This window comes from Lathyrus oleraceus, chromosome 6, assembly GCF_024323335.1.
Source record: "Lathyrus oleraceus cultivar Zhongwan6 chromosome 6, CAAS_Psat_ZW6_1.0, whole genome shotgun sequence".
In the NCBI taxonomy this organism is placed as follows: domain Eukaryota; kingdom Viridiplantae; phylum Streptophyta; class Magnoliopsida; order Fabales; family Fabaceae; genus Lathyrus; species Lathyrus oleraceus.
In genome coordinates, this window is record NC_066584.1 from 477,528,653 (window position 1) to 477,548,926 (window position 20,274).

The 20,274-nt window shown below is 39.5% G+C and overlaps 1 protein-coding gene across 1 annotated transcript; it reads left to right on the forward strand.

Annotated features, from left to right (window-relative positions):
• Positions 1-10,000: 10,000 nt before the first annotated feature.
• Positions 10,001-10,994, forward strand: LOC127097055 (endonuclease 4). Its single transcript, XM_051035569.1, has one exon. It carries the CDS (start codon positions 10,062-10,064, stop codon positions 10,962-10,964), a length of 903 nt encoding a protein of 300 aa, XP_050891526.1. The 5' UTR covers positions 10,001-10,061; the 3' UTR covers positions 10,965-10,994.
• Positions 10,995-20,274: the final 9,280 nt, after the last annotated feature.

Below are 20,274 nucleotides of genomic sequence, written 5' to 3' on the forward strand. Positions count from 1 at the left end.
GCACTGAATTGATACAAAAGAACGTGTCCCCCATAATCAAACAATAAAAAACAAGGATGATTATTGACGAGACACTTACCAACAATTAAGGCATTGTTGCTCTTAGCCTTCTTTGCACCCAACATATAAACTTGATCGATACTCTTTCACTACATCTGAACCTTATTTTATGGACACTCTCTAACCATGTGACCTTCTCCTTGACACTTAAAACACCTAATTCCACTTCTAACACATCTTCCAGAATGAGACTTCTTACATACTTGACATTGTGGAGGATGATTAGGTATTGCATGTTGCATCTGTCTTCTTTTGAAGGGTCGAGGTCTAGGCCTAAACTGATGACTTGGTCCTCCCTGGTTCATCTGGCCAACTCCATACTAATCAATCTCTCCTTGAACATTTTTCAAATTATTCTTAGTCACACTATATTGTCTTTGCACCCCCACATAGACAAGGAACGCTCTTTCCATGTTGGGTGTCCCCCCATAAGCCTCAACAGGATTTAATCCACCATGAAACTCAGGAGGATTCATGCGAAAGAAACGCCAGAAATCCCCACCCGTAACTTCTTGTGGAGTCACTTGAGGTTGTTGACCACCATGCAACTGTTGTATCCTCTGCTGCATGAATTGGTTTTGTGGTTGCTGCATCGGTCGCACAAACTAAGGCCATTGAAAACCTTCACTACCACTTGGCGATTTAGAGTCTGAATTCTAAGTTCTGGGTCTACCGCGACCTCTGCGTCTGCCAGCCATGATCCCTAATGTCATACAAATAGGATTAAGTTGATCAGGCTCAATACTATGAATATAACACCAAGGACAACGATGACAGCCCACATATGAGGCAGAAAGAAATACTTATAATATTTCATGGCTAGGTCGAGGATACAACCTGCTCTGATACCAACTATAACAACCACATATAATATATATCTAGAATACATATTATACATAGTGTAAACTGGTACTGAAATACATAAGCGCCTAGCAGCAAAGTGTACATATACATACATGCCTAAAAGAAAATATAACAGGCACAAAATGTACACAAAAATGCCCAAAATAAAACTACTAGGAGCTAGATCACTAAACAATGATCCCAAAAATATCTACACAGCAGAAAAGCCATCTACTCATCAGGTAAGCAAGACATCACTCTATCCTGTCCTTACCCTTCGCCTGCTCAAAACCACCTGAAAAATAATCAACAACATAGGGTGAGATAATAATCTCAGTGGGTTCCCTATCTTATGGGTCCACTCAGCTCTACAAGGTTTTCTAATCAATATTCAGTTTTTCTATCAATATTCAACTCAAGTCAATAAGGGAACGAAGACTTGAGCGATGGGGAACTAACTCGCAATGTATGGCAACATGCACCTGAGTTCTCACAACTCAACCACAATCATTATTCAGATCACGACACATCAATCCCCGAACGGACTTACGTCTAAGCCAGGCCCGGTTCATGCATGCTCGTATGATTCGACTTTCCCGGTGGATATCGGGTCCACTATGAGGCTTAATCCCTAGTTCAAGCGACTGTCACCCGTATGGGCCTCTAACCCACTTAGGGTATCTTTCACCGTACGGGCCTTTAACCCATTTAGGTGTCCACCTTTCCCCCACGTCCGCCGCGGTTGGGGCTGAAACCCAATTGAGGCTCGAATCATCGGTCTCACATCCCAATGCTTACTCATCTAAGCATACCAAATAGAGATGTGCACCATCAAAGAAAACACACATTCTGAATACATGATCGGTTCCATAAATCATCGGTTCCACGTACCATAACAAAATCCATCAATCATAGGTGACTTCATTCATCACAATACACAAACAGTAACATGGCATGTTCCATACAATACGTCTCATTCTCAATCATGGCAACAATCTGTCCATAACCTCCACAAAAGCGTCGTACGAATGAATACCGTCATTTAAGGTTATCTAAGTTATAAACCTCACACGTGACCTAACAACAATCCTAGGTTAACTTACTAGATTCATTATGTAATTTTCATTGTTAACATGTATTCAACACAAGCATGGCATCACAAATGATTAATGGTTGGAAGAATGCATTTAGAAACACTTAAGAAATGGATTTTGAAGTTTTTAACATAAGTCAATCGATTGGTTATGGAGGCCCAATCGATTGGTTCCTCTCACGTTTCTGTTTTTCAAAGTTTGCTAAGGATCAATCGATTGATCCTGAGTGTCAATCGATTGGCTCACTAAAATTTTCCACTGTTCATAAACAGAAAGTTTGTGCAATCGATTGTAATGCACTGTCAATCGATTGGTCCTTTAAAAATCATATTTTCTACAAAACAAAAGGGATGTGCAATCGATTGGTTGCAGGGACCAATCGATTGGTCCACTCACATTTTCACTTTTCCATTTCACAGAACACCACTTCCTCTGTTAAACCATTTGCAACAAAACACCCACTCCTTCTTCCCACCAACCCATCACACTACAAGCTTATATACACATATATAACAAGTTCATAACCACAAGGATTTTAAGGTCATAACCACAATCAATCATCTAACCACATTCACAACAAATCGTGTAATCACAACAATCATAAGAACACGTCAAGCACATATCCATGGAAATCAACAAGAGCACGAGAAATATTCATCATATAGCATGGATTTTTCATGATTTATCTATGATTCTACAACCCTAATCTTCTAGAAATCTAGGGTTTTTAACTAGAACCCACCTCAAGAATGGAAGAGGAGAAGTTGATGAAGATGAGATGAGGATGAAGATGATGGTGTTGGTTCCAAGCTTTTGATCTTTCCAGGCTTTTCTTCTTCTTCTTCACTAGCTTGTTTTCTCTTCTCCTCTTGAGCTTCTCTTTTATTCACTAACCTTTCTGATACTTAGATAAAATGAAGTGGCTTATGGTAGGCGGTATATCATACAAACATGTGGTGGTGAGCGAGTCAAATATTATCAGCAAGTGGCCATGAGAAATGTGTGGTAAGAAAGTGGTCACTAGTAGCAACAAATATCTCAAGTGTCATTAATCTTGTAATATTTGTTCTATCAGAGCTATTGACCCATTATTAGTGTTACCAAAATATCCCAATTAATAAAAGGTCAGTCCCAATTAATATTAATTAAGTCAACCTGAACTCACTATTTACTCTATTTATCCCAATTTACAACTTTGAGAGCATATAGGAACTCATTGACCTCAATTAATAGGAATTTAGGTATTTAAGGAAATACGGGGTATTACAGAAAGTCACTAGGATTATCGAGAGGTATAAAACTTCATAATGTTTGAAGGTTCTTATAAGAATAATTGTTCTAATTCAAAATAGTGAATTTCCTTTCTTGGGTAGAGTGTCCCCCCAGACGTAGATGTGGTTTCACTGAACTAGGTTACCTATCTTGTGTTATTTGATAGCTTTTTGCATTATATATTATTGATGTCAAACTGTTCTTAAACTGGTTTTAAAATTTGTACAAGTTGTCTCAACATCTGGTCCAACATTTGTCCCCTGACGAACAAAGTTCCAGCTTCAAATATTTTTTTGGTAGCATCAAGTTCCGTCATAGCTATCTCTTTCTCTAAAGTAGAGAATTCCAACATCTTCTCTAAGACGTCCCTTTCTTCACGAAGCCTTCCTAGATCCATGACTTCACATTTTTCAAAAGCTCTAAAAGAAAGTTAGGTAATAGTTATATGCATATGGAAAGTTGTATCAGTTATCATCTCACAGTTGGAAACCTTAGTCAAACTAGATATGTATACATATTCATTCTCCAGGATAATATTCTAAAGATCCTTGTTCGTTCTAGGCCCTTGTATGAACAAGACAAATGATAACTTAGAATAAGGGAGAGAGCAATCATTTACACCCAATGCTTATCTATTTAGATTAGGAACTTCTCTTTGTTTTTTTCTTTGTAGGTTCAACGTCAATGTGCCTTTTTCTTGTATCTTACTAGTATTATCATCACTGACAACTCTCAAAGACACCTTCTCAATAGGTTACGATACCAGTTCAGTAACAAGTTTCTTTTGAGCGTTTATTTCCTTCCCAGCATCGCCTCTTTGATCATATTCCCCCTCTTTTCAAGTTCACCCTTCTTCCCAAGTTCACCCTTTTACCGAGATTAGTTCTTCTTCTAGACATCCATAACCTCATGGTCTTGTTTAGATTCTCCTCCACGAGATCCTCCATCTGCATGACCTCAATGACATTAGCTTCAAGGAGAGTCTCTAGAATCACAAATGGGGAAGGAATGACTCTCCCTATTTTCTTAATCCCATGAATAATGTCAAGATGATCCATAACATTTGCAACAAGAAACAATAGAATAAATTCACAAGAACAAAGTAACTTGGAAGAAAATAAAAACAACATAGTTAATAGTGCAATCACTCATTTCCAAAGAGTTTCTTTCTTTTGAATTTAGTACCCACCTCAAGTAGAAAATGAATATCAATGCAATAATTTTTCTTCTTGGGATGTTTAACTCACTTGGGGTCAACTTCATCCATAATTCCAATATTGTTTCAGAATTTTGTAATGGTTATATTCAACCTTGCCTCCTCATCAGATATGTCACCTTATTTGTATACATGTGTCCCCGAAATCTAAAGAAAATGATTATGCATCCATAACTTTAGAAACTTATCTACACATGGTAGAAGGGAATGAAGAGTGTTAGAGGAGAAGGGGAATACCCTGGAAAATAATATTCTTCTCTCTTTGAACTAAATATTGTAACACCCCGAATTAAATAGGAGGATTATTTAATTAAGTTAATAATATATTTAATAATTTAATTAAATAAATTGAATTATTGGATTATTATTATTATTATTATTATTATTATTATTATTTGGAATAATAATTAGTGGAAAATATACAAGTTGGAATAAGAGAAAAAGGGTTCATTGTTGGTAAAGAGTTTTCACGTGAAACAGAGAAGCGGCTGAAAGGTGAAAAGTGGAGAAAGAGCAAAGGTTGAAGAACGGAAAAGCTTGAAGCTTAGAAATTGCCGGATTATCTCAGGTAAGGGGGGTTTATCGTCGCTTAATGGGTATTATAGATTAACATGTCATGGGTAGTGAGAAACCGTTGAATTGACCCTAATTGGGATTGTTGAATGCTGAAAAAATTGTGATGAATAAACTGGGTTTAAGCTGTAATTGAGTCCGTAATTGTGTGAGTCGTGTTTCCCCGAACGTGTAGCTTTTTACGGAAATTGAATCGGAGGTCCGGAAGTCCTCCAACGGCGGAAAATGCGGAGAATTCTGCATTCTGCCTTGTGTTAGCGCAGGGACTGCTGTTTTGCCTGCGTTAACCGGTTAACCCAGGGCGTTAACCGGTTAACACTGTTATATTTTGTGGAAATGTGCTGTTTTGCCTGCGTTAACCGGTTAACCCAGGGCGTTAACCGGTTAACACTGTTGCGTTTTGCCAGAAAATGTATTTTGTCCTGCGTTAACCGGTTAACCCAGGGCGTTAACCGGTTAACACTGTTGGAAATTAGAAAAATGGGTATTTTAATGTTGTGAATATAATTGGGGATTGGTCTATTATCGTTAATTTTGATGAGTAATTTTGTTGAGTTGATGTTATGAAGTGTTGATACAAATATGTTGATAAGTTGATTTTGTTGAAAATACTGAGTTGTAGGCTTGATGAGCCAAAGTTGATTATAAGTTGATTATGTTGAAAACCTTGTTGTGTTGCTATTATTATTATGTTGTCGGAATTGTAAAGTCGTGTATGCCATGTACATTCATATGCATTAAGTCGGAGCCTTGCTCACACCACGTTGGCCTGGATTGGCAAAATTTTAAGTTGAAAGTTGAAGGCTTATGCCTTGATGCCCACTAAAATGGCAATGATTTTAAGTTGGGAGTTTTACTCCGAATGGTACCACATGCATGACGAGTCGAGTCTCATTTGAGTTGCATTTTATGTTGTTCTTGAGTATGATATTGAGTTGATAACTGCCGTTGATGTATGTGTAATCTGATTTGGGTGATGAAACGTGTTAAATTACTTAGCATTACATGATGAATTATAATGCTTATTATATTGATTGAGAGACTCACCCTTACAGTTATTTTTCAGGTAACGAGCAATGAGTCGAGTAGAAGCTAATGCTTGGAGTCTAGTGTAGTCGCTTTAGTGGGTCATGCTCTGATAGATGTAACATCGGGACGGGATGTTTTAATTATTTTGTTGTCGGTTGTTGAACTATTTTTCATGTAATATGTTATACATTTTAATTGGTTGACATACTTTCTATCCGCTGCGTATTTTTGAAATGTTTTATGGTTGATATAATAAAAGAGCATGACAGATGTTATTTTCGAAGATGTGACACCCTTGTTTTGGGGTATTTACTCTGATATATACCTGTTGTTGTTATTAAATATTTGGGATGTTTAACTCACTTGGGGTCAACTTCATCCATAATTCCAATATTGTTTCAGAATTTTGTAATGGTTATATTCAACCTTGCCTCCTCATCAGATATGTCACCTTATTTGTATACATGTGTCCCCGAAATCTAAAGAAAATGATTATGCATCCATAACTTTAGAAACTTATCTGCACATGGTAGAAGGGAATGAAGAGTGTTAGAGGAGAAGGGGAATACCCTGGAAAATAATATTCTTCTCTCTTTGAACTAAATATCATCTTGAATGCATTCTTGGAAACGGTGTGTTCAGAAATAACCCCTCGCCTTTCTCCAGCCTTGAAGTCCCCTACTAGAATCTCATGGAGACTTTAGGGAGTATCATGATTTATAGGATCAACAATGTAATATGTATCCTTGAATCCTTTGAAGTTATCAATATATACTTGAAACATTTTACAACCCTACTTCAAGGATATCAACCCTTAAAGGTGGTCAGAATCAACAGACTTTTGTAAAATAGAAACAAATGAAAGAATAATGTCAACATAGGAATGCTACTCTTAAAGGATACATAGGTTTTTATTGTTTCTTGCAAAAGTCACCTACCAATCCGAAGACAGACCCATGTCGTGGTAGGCATACTACATTCTAGTTTCATCATCTACCCAAGGATATTAGCAACATCACCAGGTAGCTCAAGTGTTGGTGGCGTCATCCTTCACATGTCATTTTCATTGTTCATAGATAAAAAATGTTTATCATACATATTACATCTTGATCATTCCTCCAACCACCACCTTACCTCATCCTAAAAAACCTCACGTTTGAACATACACCTTAAACTCCTAGTGACACTTTATGCCTTATGATCCTCTATAAGATTTGTCATAGGTGTAGGGCCACTCATAATAACTTCACCAAAATAAAACCCAACATTAACATGTCTCATTTCTATCCTAGGGTAGACTCCCAATCTCTTAGCTTATTAAGGTCAACAATGGGAATACCTAAATTCGGGTCCGCTAAATCGACCATTTTCGAATTACTAGAAAATATTAGAGATGAACCAGGGGGAAGAAAGGAAGTACATTACGTTTTAAATGCATGTATGAAGAGTTCAAAAGGAGTTCAACTTGATTCAATCAAAACGATCTAAAATCTAAGAAATTTCAGCCACAAACTTGTAGGCAAAACCCCGTCTCTCTGATAACACTCAAGAACAAAGAAGAAGTCCAAAAAATGGAATTGAAGTTCAAGTTCATAAGTCATACGCATAAGCATCCGCCAAATAAATATTTTGTGTGCACAAGGAGCATTAAATGCACATGTTCCCTATGTCAACTACCCACACTCAATGTCATAATGAAGCTCTCTCTTTCAAGGGCAATTTCTCAATGGAGAAAGATTTCTCAACAATACATATTCTCATACCGCTCTTACAGATTTCTATTTTAACACTCTTCACTTCAAATCTATACTAAGGACTTCATTGACAACTGTTATGGGTTGTCCAAAGGCCCACCAAACTCAACCAATCTCGCAAAGGGCGTTCCACTCACTAACGCACATGTGGACTCTCACAGATGGACACCGCATAAGAGCATAAGTTCCCCCTCATCTCAACTTTAACCACATCTAACGTCCTTTTGCATTGTGTAAGACCCTAATTTTGACCCTAAGATCCCTCATGGCATCATATCATTGCTCAATGCATTGCCTCAAGGATTATAGCATGTGTGGCTCCTTAACCCTAGGGGTGGGACTTGTGTGAGTTTGTTTGAGATCACCAAGCATGCTTGTATTGTATATTATTGCTTTTTTTTATTGTGTTTACTAACCAAAAGCACAAAAATATGTCACTAACTCTTTTTGTTTTGAAGCTCAAGCGATCATGTGCTCCCATGCTCCTAGGAGGCTCCTAAGCCCAATGCAATGGCTAGATGAAGATGAGAAAAAGCACGACAATGGTCCAAAAAGTTCTTAATCATCATATATGTCTCCAAAGTATCTCAATTTTCCAAGTTGATCAAGATAACCGAAAGGGCTTGAGGATTGTTTCCCAAGGAAACCCTAATTCAATTGTGCATTGACTATGCCTTGCTCATGAAGCAACCTTAACCTATGATTAAATTTAATAAAGGGAAGTTATTTCATTCATTACTTTATGCATATATGAGCTTATGTGAGGTTCCTCAATCATTCATTCATCAAGATTTAAAGTTTGGCCTTGAGAAGTTGACCAGTCAAGTCATCTGACTAAACTGAGGATCACTGAGATACAACTTTTGATGTGTTTGTCAAATGAAGATTACCCCAAGATAAACAATGTTATTAAGAACCATATAAACAACTTTCATGTTCATCAAAAATCCATTTGAAACTTGTAAGGTCATCATTCATTTCAAAATATTATAGGTCATTTTGACTTAAACCCTAATTTTGGGTCAACTTCCCAAGGACCTAACTTACTTATTTTTTATGATTTTTAGGTGAGACCAAATGAATTGGAAATATTAAGATGTCTAATTAAAATGTTATGTTGGAAAAAATTTCATAATCCTAAAATAAATACATGTGATAATGCAAAACATTATAGGTCACTTTGGACCTAAGTCATTGAATTTGAAAAATTCCCAACTTCAAGTGCCCATAACTTTCTCATGAAAAATCCAAATGATGCAAAATTTGAGTCTAAATTGATCATCTTGAAAATATCTACAAATTTTATGTTGGAGGTTGTTTCATTTGAGGCTTTTATCATTGAAACAGAAGGTCTTGAAGATGCTTGCTTTTGGTAAAAAAATTCAAAGGGAACCTAGACATGTTTTGTACCCAAACCTTCACAGCCAGTTTTCATAAATTTCCAATTTCCAAATGAATTTTTTCCCAAAATGACTTTTGTTCCTTATTTCAAGGGCTTTCCAATCATTACTCACATTAATTTTTTGGACTTTCCATGTGGGAGTTTCAAAGAGCTTCATATTTATGTTCATTTTTGCATTTCACATTATAACTTCATGTGCAAGCAAATGCCAAGCCAATTGCACGTCCAATTCACTTCCATTTGAGTTCAGCATGGATTTGCAATCATTCTTGGGCCTTACATGCACCTGTACAGGCCCATGCAAGGAGAGTTCAAACTTCATGCACACGAGCCAAGCATTGTCTTGCATCACATTCCAGCTATAAATAGAAGTGCAATCTCATTCAAATGGTAACCAAGAGGAGATCTGAATTGCTGCTGAATTGAAAACCAAACCCTCACCAAAGGAATTTTCAGTTTTCATTCTCTTTTTCAAGCTTGAATTTCAACATCATTAGTTGATCTTCAAAGCTTAATTCCTTAACCTAGCATCACCATCACACTTCTAGAGCAAAATTGGATCAAAAGCTTGGAGAATTCGTGTTGTTTGAAGCTCTATATCAGAGGTAGAACACTGTCATACCCCGATTTTGACTCTGAAATTTTTTCCCATCAAATCAGTCATTTGCATTTCTCTTCATGACCACTTCACGTTTAATGATTTCTACGAAGTCATTCATCTAGAAAAACAAGTAAGTTTAAAATTGAAGAATAAAATTGGAGAATGAAAAGAATGGTACTCCTATGAACCGTGCAATATTTATGGAAACACAATCTCGATGATTTCTTCTATGTCTATCGGTAGTGATGATCGATTGATAGCACTCTTAGTTCTGTTACTGATACCAACAGTTCTTGGTTGGGGAAAAGAGGGACACTATGTGGTTTGTAAAATTACACAGGAGTATCTTAGTGAAGATGCTCTTTTTGCAGTGAAACAACTGCTTCCAGATTCTGCTCATGGCGATCTTGCTGCACTTTGCTCTTGGCCTGATGAAATTCGCTTCCATTATCATTGGAGTAGTGCTTCTCATTATGCTGATACACCTGATTTCTTGTGTAATTATCAATACTACAGAGATTGTCATGATTCTTATGGACGGAAGCATAGGTGTGTTACTGGAGCAATTCACAATTATACGATGCAATTAAAATTAGCTTATGCGGATGCTTCATCTAAATTTAACTATAATTTGACAGAGGCACTTTTGTTCTTGTCACATTTTGTTGGGGATGTACATCAGCCCCTACATGTTGGTTTTACCGGAGACCTAGGTGGAAACTCGATAACAGTTCGTTGGTACAGGAGGAAAACAAATCTTCATCATGTATGGGATAACATGATTATTGAGTCTGCTCTGAAAATGTTCTATGGCTCAGATCTTTCAACTATGATACAGGCTATTCAACGGAATATTACTGATATTTGGTCAAATGATGTATCTATTTGGGAACATTGTGCACACAACTACACAACATGTCTAGATTGGTATGCTTCTGAGAGCGTTAGCTTGGCATGCAAGTTTGCGTATAGGAATGCTACACCGGGAAGCACTTTAAAAGATGAGTACTTCCTTTCTCGACTGCCTATTGTGGAGAAAAGGCTGGCTCAAGGTGGTGTGCGACTCGCAGCTATTCTCAACCGCATTTTTACTTCCAAGACTGGAATAGCTCAAGCTTGAAACAAATTCAGTACATATTATGATTAAAAAAAAACACACGGTAATTACTGATATAATTCGCTTACAAAGCCAAAAGCTAACCACTTACAAAAGTAATATGTTACTATTTGAAGAACAAGTTAAAAAAATCAACAAAAGGCAATAAAGGCACATGAGCGCTCAAGGGCTCAAATGATGACTTTCACGGTTGTTTCGTCGCCGCCAACACATATTCTTGGCTCCACAAGGGCGCCCTTTCTCGCAAGCACTGATCTCTGCAAAGTTGAACAAGAGAACAAGTTGCTAAGGGTTAGAAAAGATCATCTTGAATGTGCAGATGAACATGATTTGAATGGAAATTCTACAGCTGCCTATGAATGCAACCAGAAGGCTGTTGATGTTTTTACCTGTGATGGCGTGAGAACTAATTCAGTCGAGCATCCGACATGTTTCAGTCTTACTTTAGACAGCAGTCCTGGATAAGTGAATGCAGCTTTTACAAACAACACGTATTGCTCAACCGGATGCGAGAACTTCAAAGGCAACGTTCGTGGAGAGAAGCAGATGTTGCAAGAACAATACAAGTATACATTAAGGGACCGGTTGCACGGTACAGGTTCTAAGGGTGTAGCTCCCAGGAATATGTCATACTCAAAATCCTGCATAACACCAATTACAACAATTCTATATAAGTTCACCAATCCGTAACACACACGAAAGGTCTCATCAAGATCATAAGGCTCACCAATTGCAGCAGAATCAACAGAAGCTGCAGGCTGCTTCAAGTTCTATGCATTTGCCTGCTTCTCAAACTGGACCGTCTTCGCACCAAATGGGTGCACAAGTTGCAGGATCTTTCATTCAAGATCCAAATAATCCCACTTGCTGAAAAAGCGCAGGCTGGATATCAAACCAGATGATATAATGCAGCAACAACACACATACGGCGAAGTTCGTGAACCTGCATCCAATTATTTTGATGGTCAAAGCAGGGCTGATACGTGGAGGGAAAAGATTGTCAGTGAAAGAAATCACGGATACTTCGTAAATAACCACAACAAGCTTGCAGCAACTTAAAACCGTTCCAACAATCATCACCAATAGCACGACAATTCAGCACCTTAATTACAAGAAACCGAAACAGAAAAGAAAAGAAATTTGGTTAAGGAATTTTACCAAACATTTGGTGTGCGAGTTGCAAAGTGGCTGATACAACACCAATTCTCCAAAAATTCTCCGACCACAACGAGATGACAGTGTCACAGACCTGCAATCAAGAAGTTTCAAGGTAGAAAAGCGAAAGGTTTCGGTTCATACATTTCACCCAACACTTGGTGTGTAAGTAAGTTATGAAACGTCAATTCACAAGGCAAAACAGAGCTCCAATCAGCAACAACATCACGGTGGAGAAGGAAAAGAATTTGAAACACAAAACAAACTCTAAATCGTACCGAAATTGTGCTTGAACCGTACCAAAATCGCACCGTTGAACCGAGTTGTATACCGTAACAGGATTTCACAAAGAAATTTGAGCTGAACACATAACGAATCTTGGTTTCGAATATGAAACTCTGAACCAAAGCTTACCAATTTCACTGCAGTAAAAAAGGTAGGGTCAATTGGCAAGCGTTAAAAGTCAGAAAAGTTCCCAAATTAGAATTAAGACAAAAATAAGGAAGAAAGCACGAGCTCAGAATACCATTTTCGGTTTTAGCATTAACAGGGCGATTTGATTCTGAGAACATCCAAAGTGCTTTGCAGAGTTACTCTTCTGGAACATCAAAGACACCCTTTGAAACCCTAATTTGTGAAGCATAAATAGAAAACGAATCAGTGGAGGGAGAGGAGGAATTAACAACGAAAATCGGAGGCGGAATTGAAACTTAAAAGCAAATCAAAACCCTAAATCCCAAATCAAAAAAACCGGTATTGGAAAGGAGGAGGAAGATTTAAGCTCACCTGATTCGTCGTCGCCAAAGGTGAGATTTCTTTTGTTGAGCATTTGAGTTTGAATGAGCGTCTGAGTTTGAGAGAGATTAGTTGAGGACGATTGAGCGATTTTGAGAGAGAGAGGGTTGGACGCGTTTGAGAGACGATTGGGTGAGGTTGAGGACGATTGAGTGAGATTGAGAGCGAAAGGGAGATTGAGATGGAAGCGGCTACGTGGTGTGAGAGAGGTTTCGTTGAGGTTGATAAGCGAAGGTTGAGGACGATGAGAGAGAGAGATTCTTTGAGTTTGATAGAGAATTCGTGAGATTGTGAGAAAGGAGACGGAAGTGTCTTCTGCTTTGGTTTCCTTATTTTCTTTTTTTAAAATTTATTTTAAACAGAATAAGTTTTTTGAAACATTAAAGATTTTTGTTTAAAATTCCTAGGTTATTTAGTTAATAATTGTTTTATGTTTTCAACTTATCCCCCATTGTAAACCCAACAGCCAGGCGGCTGGGTTTAATTAGGTTAGTCCAACAGTTTTCTTTTTTTATTAGTTTTTTATTTTAATTCTGATTTTTAATCCGTTTTAGTTTATTTATCCAATCTAGCATCAAAATAATAACTAGTCATGAGTGGTCTGGTGGGGAAGGGTAGTATCATAGTCTTGAGTGGGGTGGGTTCAATACTCATATGTAGCATTTTCTTTTAGCATTTTATTTTCTTTTAGCATTTTTTTTTCTTTTAGCATTTTATTTTCTTTTAATATTTTTTGTTATGTTTATGCTTTATTATTTTCATAGTTCATTATCATAACATAGATTTGTTTTCTTTTAATTTCATCATTCATTCAAAACCATTTTAAAACCATAAAAAATCATATTTTTCTCGATTTAATATCGAGCCCATTTTTCGACACCCTTGTAAGTCGATTGCTTTTTAAGCGTCGCCATCAACCTCACATAGCTTACTCTTGGGCTTTCTTACAATGAGCCGGTTCTCTTGCACTTACACTCATATTTCGCATCATTTGTTGTTTGGGCCTGATCTAATTATTTCATGATTTTGAATCCCCATTTGACAAAATGTACCCCACTTCCCCAATGTGTATATAATGTTGTATTGTTTTATTTCTCTATTTGTTTTAGACACTAACCTAAGAGTAAAATCCACCATTTCTGAAAAAAATACAAAAATATGACTCGATCCAACGTCGAGTATTTTCTCAATAAACAAATCAATTCATTTCGCCCTCCTATTCTATTCCTTTTCTTTCAAACTTTCATCAAATGCTTGATTCAACGTCAAGCCATTTTCTCTAATAAAAACTCAAAAAATATTAATTCATAGTCAAGACTTTTTTCAATAAAGATGGAAGTGGAACGTGGTGTATACCACGCACTCCTGAGACTAGGATTCGAGATGTATATCTCGCCAATCCTAGCTCTCGCCATCATCCAATTTACCCACTTTGTTTTCTCAAACACTCATTCAAATCTTTCTCAAACGTCCATCAATACTTGATCTAGGTCAAGTCATTTTCACAACAAAACTCAAAATACCTAATTCTTATTTAACACTTTTTTCAATAAAGGTGGAAATGGAACATGGTGTATACCATGCACTCCTGAGACTAGGATTCGAGATGTATATCTCGCCAATCTTAGCTCTCGCCATCGTCTAAAATTGTCAATGCGGTTTCTTCAAACCCTTTCTCAATCAAATTCCAAAATACTTAATTCCTATCTTAACCCTTTTTAATAAAGATGGAAATGGAACATGGTGTATACCATGCACTCCTGAGGCTAGGATTCGAGATGTATATCTCGCCAATCCTAGTTCTCGCCATCACTCAAAGCACATCCAACCAATCAAACTCTTTTTTCTCGCCGCCGTGCGACCAATCAAAAACCTTTTAAAATGAAAGATATATTGCCTTAAGAGATACAAAACAATGTTTCGGCCACGATTGTTGAGTAGAGATAAATGACGCTTTTCCGAATGTAGATTTGTAAATCCTAACACCTAAGTACATATTGCATGACAACTCTAGGGCAGAACTTCCCCATTTCTTTTAGACCTTCCGTGCGTCTCCGATCTTGTGGCATGTCAATCCATCCTATTGCAAAGAGGTAACTGCCTAAGACTCGATTCAGCGAGCTGCGACACCTACTGCTAGGATGTGGACGCATTGCCCACTCTCCTTTGACACAACTGGTGTCCTCCTTTGTAAGTCCATGTTCAGATGGCAATCCCTATGTAGCCGAACTACGGCAACTCTGATTCTCATGTTCAGATGAGATACGTAGGCACAAGATGCGATGTCTTGCCGAGTTTGACTAACGACTAACAACTAATCCTTGTTTGTTTTCGCCCTTGTTGCGATCCTTTCTCTCGCCCTCGTTGCGATCGAGACATTCCCTTTCTCTTGCCCTAGTTGCAATCGAGACCCTTACTTCCGTAGTTAGCTGAGCTACGTTTTGCTCTGATTCTCATTCCCGATGAGATACGTAGGCATAAGACGCGATGTCTTAGCGAGCACACATCTCTTTCACCCATAGGTAGCCGAGCTACGAAGACTCTAATTCTCATTCCAGATGAGATACGTATGCAATGGATGCGACATCCGTGCAAGTCATTTTCTTTGACCCTTTCTTTTAGTAAATAGTACATTAGATAAACACACACCCTTTAGACAAGAAACAACAAGAGTGGATCCCGTAGAGTACTACGGATGCGTAGGGGTGCTAATACCTTCCCTTCGCATAATCGACTCCCGAACCCAAGATTTGGTTGCGAGACCTTGTCTTTTCCTTTCCTCTCTTCAGGTTTACTTCGAGCGTTTCCTTTCCCTCCTTTGGGATAAATAATGCACGGTGGCGACTCTTCTGTCATTTTCTTTCGCCGGTTGTTTTTTTCGCACCTCTATATTTTTTTAGACCGCGACAGCTGGCGACTCTGCTGGGGAGCCGATTTCCCTAAGCGAGTCCCTCCTAGCTTTTGTAGGTGTCTTATTTGTTGGGTGTTTATGCTTTTGTACAGTTATTTATTTCCAAGCATTTATCTGCTTTATCTTTTGCATTGTGTACATATCATTGTTGTGTCTGTTGGCTCTGTTGGGTTGTTTGTTTGTTGGGGTGGGGATGTTCTATGAGAGATAAGCCCACTACCCAGGCTTGAGCATACACATAAGTGTTAGAGTGGATAGTCATGAGGCTTGCGTGGCATGTTGCTACGTTAAGTCGTTCATGAGACCCACATTCCAGACGAGGTTTCTGTTGGATATATTTTGTCCTATGGGTGTTCCATAACGATAGATATTCCTTTAGAAATCGTCGACTCTGGTGACCATTTCCCGAGAACTCAGTCGAGGCCTCTCCTCCGAGACGTGATTATGTTAGCTCTGGTGGGCGCATTCTCGTTGCTCAATCCGAGGACCCCGAGACTGGGAACTTGCTTTAGGATATCCTGTTGAGGGGAGTCAGCAGAGGTCTTTTATCCCGTAATAATGCCAAACCTTCAGTGGTAAATGTATTATTCTCGACTGAAGGGCTAAAGCTGACAAACTTCTGTTCTTAGAACCTTAACCTCCAACCAACCCGGTTTTCTGGAGCAGAGTTTTGATCTTATATTATATTCTTCAGTGGGTTTTCTCTTCAGACAGTGCAACCCGACAGATGTTCAAGCAGATACAGCAGTCCTGATTTCCATGTCACTGCATTGCATCACATCATTCCGCATTCATATCATTTAACACATGTTTATCCATTTCTAGGGGGTTTACATCTTCTTCTTGATTCCGGTCGGTTTTTTCTGGTTCTCTAGAGATGGATATTGGCATAAAGAGACATGTCGCCTACAAGTTTTCGGTGGTCTGTCTGGAGCCTATTCAACAGTTGATGAAGTTAATGGATCCTGATTCTCTAGAAGGATTCCGAAAGGATTACGGTTTGATTCTAAGTTTCGTCACGGTTCTTTCCAAGGATCAACATGACGCTCTATTCACACTGCTGCAGTTCTATGACCCTCCATTGAGGTGTTTCACATTCCCGGATTATATTTTGGTCCCTACTTTGGAGGAGATTGCCAGTTTTCTCAGAGTTCCTATCAAGTCACAGTTGTTGTTCTACAGTTCTGAGTTTCTGCCCGATCTCAGCATGGTTGCTTCGGCCACATGTTTGGGGAAATCAGTCTTGAAGGCTAATATGTGTCAGAAGGGAGGAGTCAGTGGTTTTCATTTGAGTTTCTTGCTGGGAGAAGCAAAGAAGAAACTTGAAGATGGTGAGCAGAGGGGTTTCAATGCTGTGTTGGCTCTTTGTGTGTATGGGATTGTCCTGTTCCCTAATGTTGCCAAATTTGTGGACATGGACGCAATACGCCTCTTCGTGTTGGGAAATCCAGTGCCGACCTTGCTAGGAGATTTCTTTCATTCGGTGCACCACAGGAATGAGAATAGAAAGGGAGGATTATTGAATTGTTGTGCGCCTTTGTTTTATAAGTGGTTCAGTTCTCACCTACCCAAATCAGGAGCGTTCGTTGATGTCGAGGACTCGTTGAGTTGGTCGAAGAGATTGATGGGGTTGAGAGCTGAAGATATTTCTTGGTGGTCTGACCGGAGCTTGCTTCGGGCGGATATTATTCACAGTTGTGGGAACTTCCCAAATGTACCGTTGGTAGGAAGAAGAGGAGGAATCAACTATAATCCTTCTCTAGCAGTCAGACAGTTTGGATATGCTTTAAGAACTCCGCCTTTGGAAAAGGATGTGGAAGAATCTCTGTTTTTCCATTCTTCGCCTGATTTGACTGTATCCCGTAAGGCAGCTGAGGCCTGGCTCAAGGTGATCAAGAGAGGAAGAACTGTGCTTGGAAAAGGAGATTGTAGAACTTATGCTCAGTATGGAGAGTGGCTTCAAGGAAGAGTCGAAGAGTTTGGTCTGCCGTTTCCTATTGAAGAACCTTTGTATCCACCTACTCCTGCGCAGTCAACAATGGTGAGCCGAGAGGAGTATGACAAATTGAAGAAAGCCATGGAGGAGCTTCAAATTGAAAACTCGGAGTTAAGTGTGAAGTTGCAAGACTATATGCATCAATTCCATGAGGCAGAATATCAGAAGGGGGAAGCCGTCAGATTGCAAGGGGAAGCAGAAAGGAAATTAGCTGTGGAGGTGGGCTTCTTCAGGAAGACAGACAAGGCCTTGGGATCATCCAGTTCTGAGTTGAAGCGAGTCAAGTAACAATTAATGGATGCTCATGGTAAATTGGCAGGGTGGCAAGAGCGATGGGATGCATTTTCAACTTCTCGGAAGGAAAAGGAGGAGGAGATGGTGACCGAACTGACTGGTCAGATGGAGAAATTGAAGACTTTGCTGAAGGAGAAGAACAATGAGCTTCTGTGCGCCCGTTCTACCAATGGTTACATCACCGATCAACTCAATGAGGCTCGAGGACAGATGGAAGAACTTAAGGTGTTGGCAGGTTTGAAGAAATCCAGACTTGAAGAGGTATTCGGAGAAGATGATGGGAATTACTACAGAGAGCACATCAACGAGTTGGATGGAGTTATTCACCAAAGGAATCTGCTTATCCGGCGCTTGATAGAATTCCCAGATCATCCTGACACGATAGCATTGTTGGCTGAAGTGAGGAGCAGTCCTCATGGTTTGTACACAGGAGGCTGAGTCCTAATTATTGCTCCTCCTTTTACTTATTGCTTTGTTGTTGTGTGGTGATGATCCACAGGCTTGTGGTGGAGATCCTCTTTTGATGTACTTTCGGCTAAGGCCCCTTTCCTTGAACTTGTTTGTATGATGGTTTCCCTTTATTGCATATCGATCTCAGAAGTTTATCCATGACTCGGTCTTCTTGCACTATTCACCTGATGTGAGACTGGAATCAAGGGGGTAGAATACCTTTTGGATTTGATAAACATGTCATTGCATTTACATATTCATTTTCATATCTTGCATAACAGGTACCGCTGCGGTGTTCTCATATTATTTGGTGTTCCACTAGCAGGATAGCTGATTCAGGAATTCACCGGTACGGAACCCGCAGAAACCAGCAGAAAGCAATGGAAAGTCTACAAGCAGAACTTGCTAAGATGAGGGTCCGCATGAACCAATTCATGGATGTGGTTCAGGGAGTAGCGCAAGGACAGCAAGAGATTAGACAAATGATACAAAGGAATCCCGCAACTACTCAACCAGAGGTCGTGACTGATCCTCCAATTGCAGAGGTTAATGGACCGGGGCCTGTCCCGATCCCACATAACAACCACGATCAACAACCCATTCACGATGATCAAGATGATCAGTTCTTGCTGCCAGAAGACTTTGGTTTAGGCCATGGCATGGATCCCATGTTCAGGAGATTAGAGGAGAGGCTGAAGGCGGTAGAAGGACAAAACCCCCTGGGGGTAGATGTTTCTGACTTGGGATTGGTCCCAGGCGTGAGGGTCCCACCGAAGTTCAAAGTCCCAATCTTTGACAAGTACAATGGTAGCTCTTGCCCGAAGACCCATGTGCAAGCCTACTTCCGAAAGATGGTTGCATACTCTGATGACGAGAAGCTACTTATGTACTTCTTCCAGGACAGCCTAGCTGGGGCATCCCTGGAATGGTACATGAGGTTGGATAGAGCCCACATCCGTTGCTGGAGGGATTTGGCGGAAGCTTTTGTGAAGCAGTATCAGTATAATGCAGACATGGCTCCGGACAGAACTCAACTTCAGAGTCTGTCTCTTAAAAGCAATGAGTGCTTCAGGGAATACGCCCAACGCTGGAGAGAGACAGCTTCTCGTGTTCAGCCTCCTATGTTGGAAAAGGAAATGACCAACATGTTCATGAATACGCTGCCTGAACCTTACCTGGAGCGTCTGATGGGGTGCAATGCCTCCAACTTTGCTGATGTGGTCTCTACCGGAGAGAGGGTAGAGAATTACCTGAAGACCTACAAGAGCCACAATGGAGGTGGATCTTCATCAGGAGTAAAGAAGCCATTTATGGGAGGACAGAAGCAGAGGGAGGGGGGTGTGAATTCTGTGTCTTCATATCAAAACAGGAGGAATAATTTTCAAAACTATCATCAGCAACCGTATGTTGCAGCTGTGACTATTTCGGCTGCAGCACCACTACGACAACAACAACCACAACGTCATTAAACTCAGTATCAACAACAACAACAGCCAGGTAACAAACCCGCCTATCAACAGAGGCAGAGGATGATGGATCGGCGTTTCGACACTCTTCCAATGTCGTACGCTCAGTTGCTTTCTAGTCTTCAACAATTACAACTTGTGCAATTACGCACTCTGGCTCCTCCTGTTGGTAGGCTTCCAGTGGGTTACGACGCCAACGCTAGGTGTAGCTTCCACTCTGGGGCACCTGGCCATAACATTGAGAAC

What these genes read in the sequence shown, in the direction of transcription:
- LOC127097055 (XM_051035569.1), top strand. Translation starts at nt 10,062, where the DNA reads ATGATTTCTTCTATGTCTATCGGTAGTGATGATCGATTGATAGCACTC.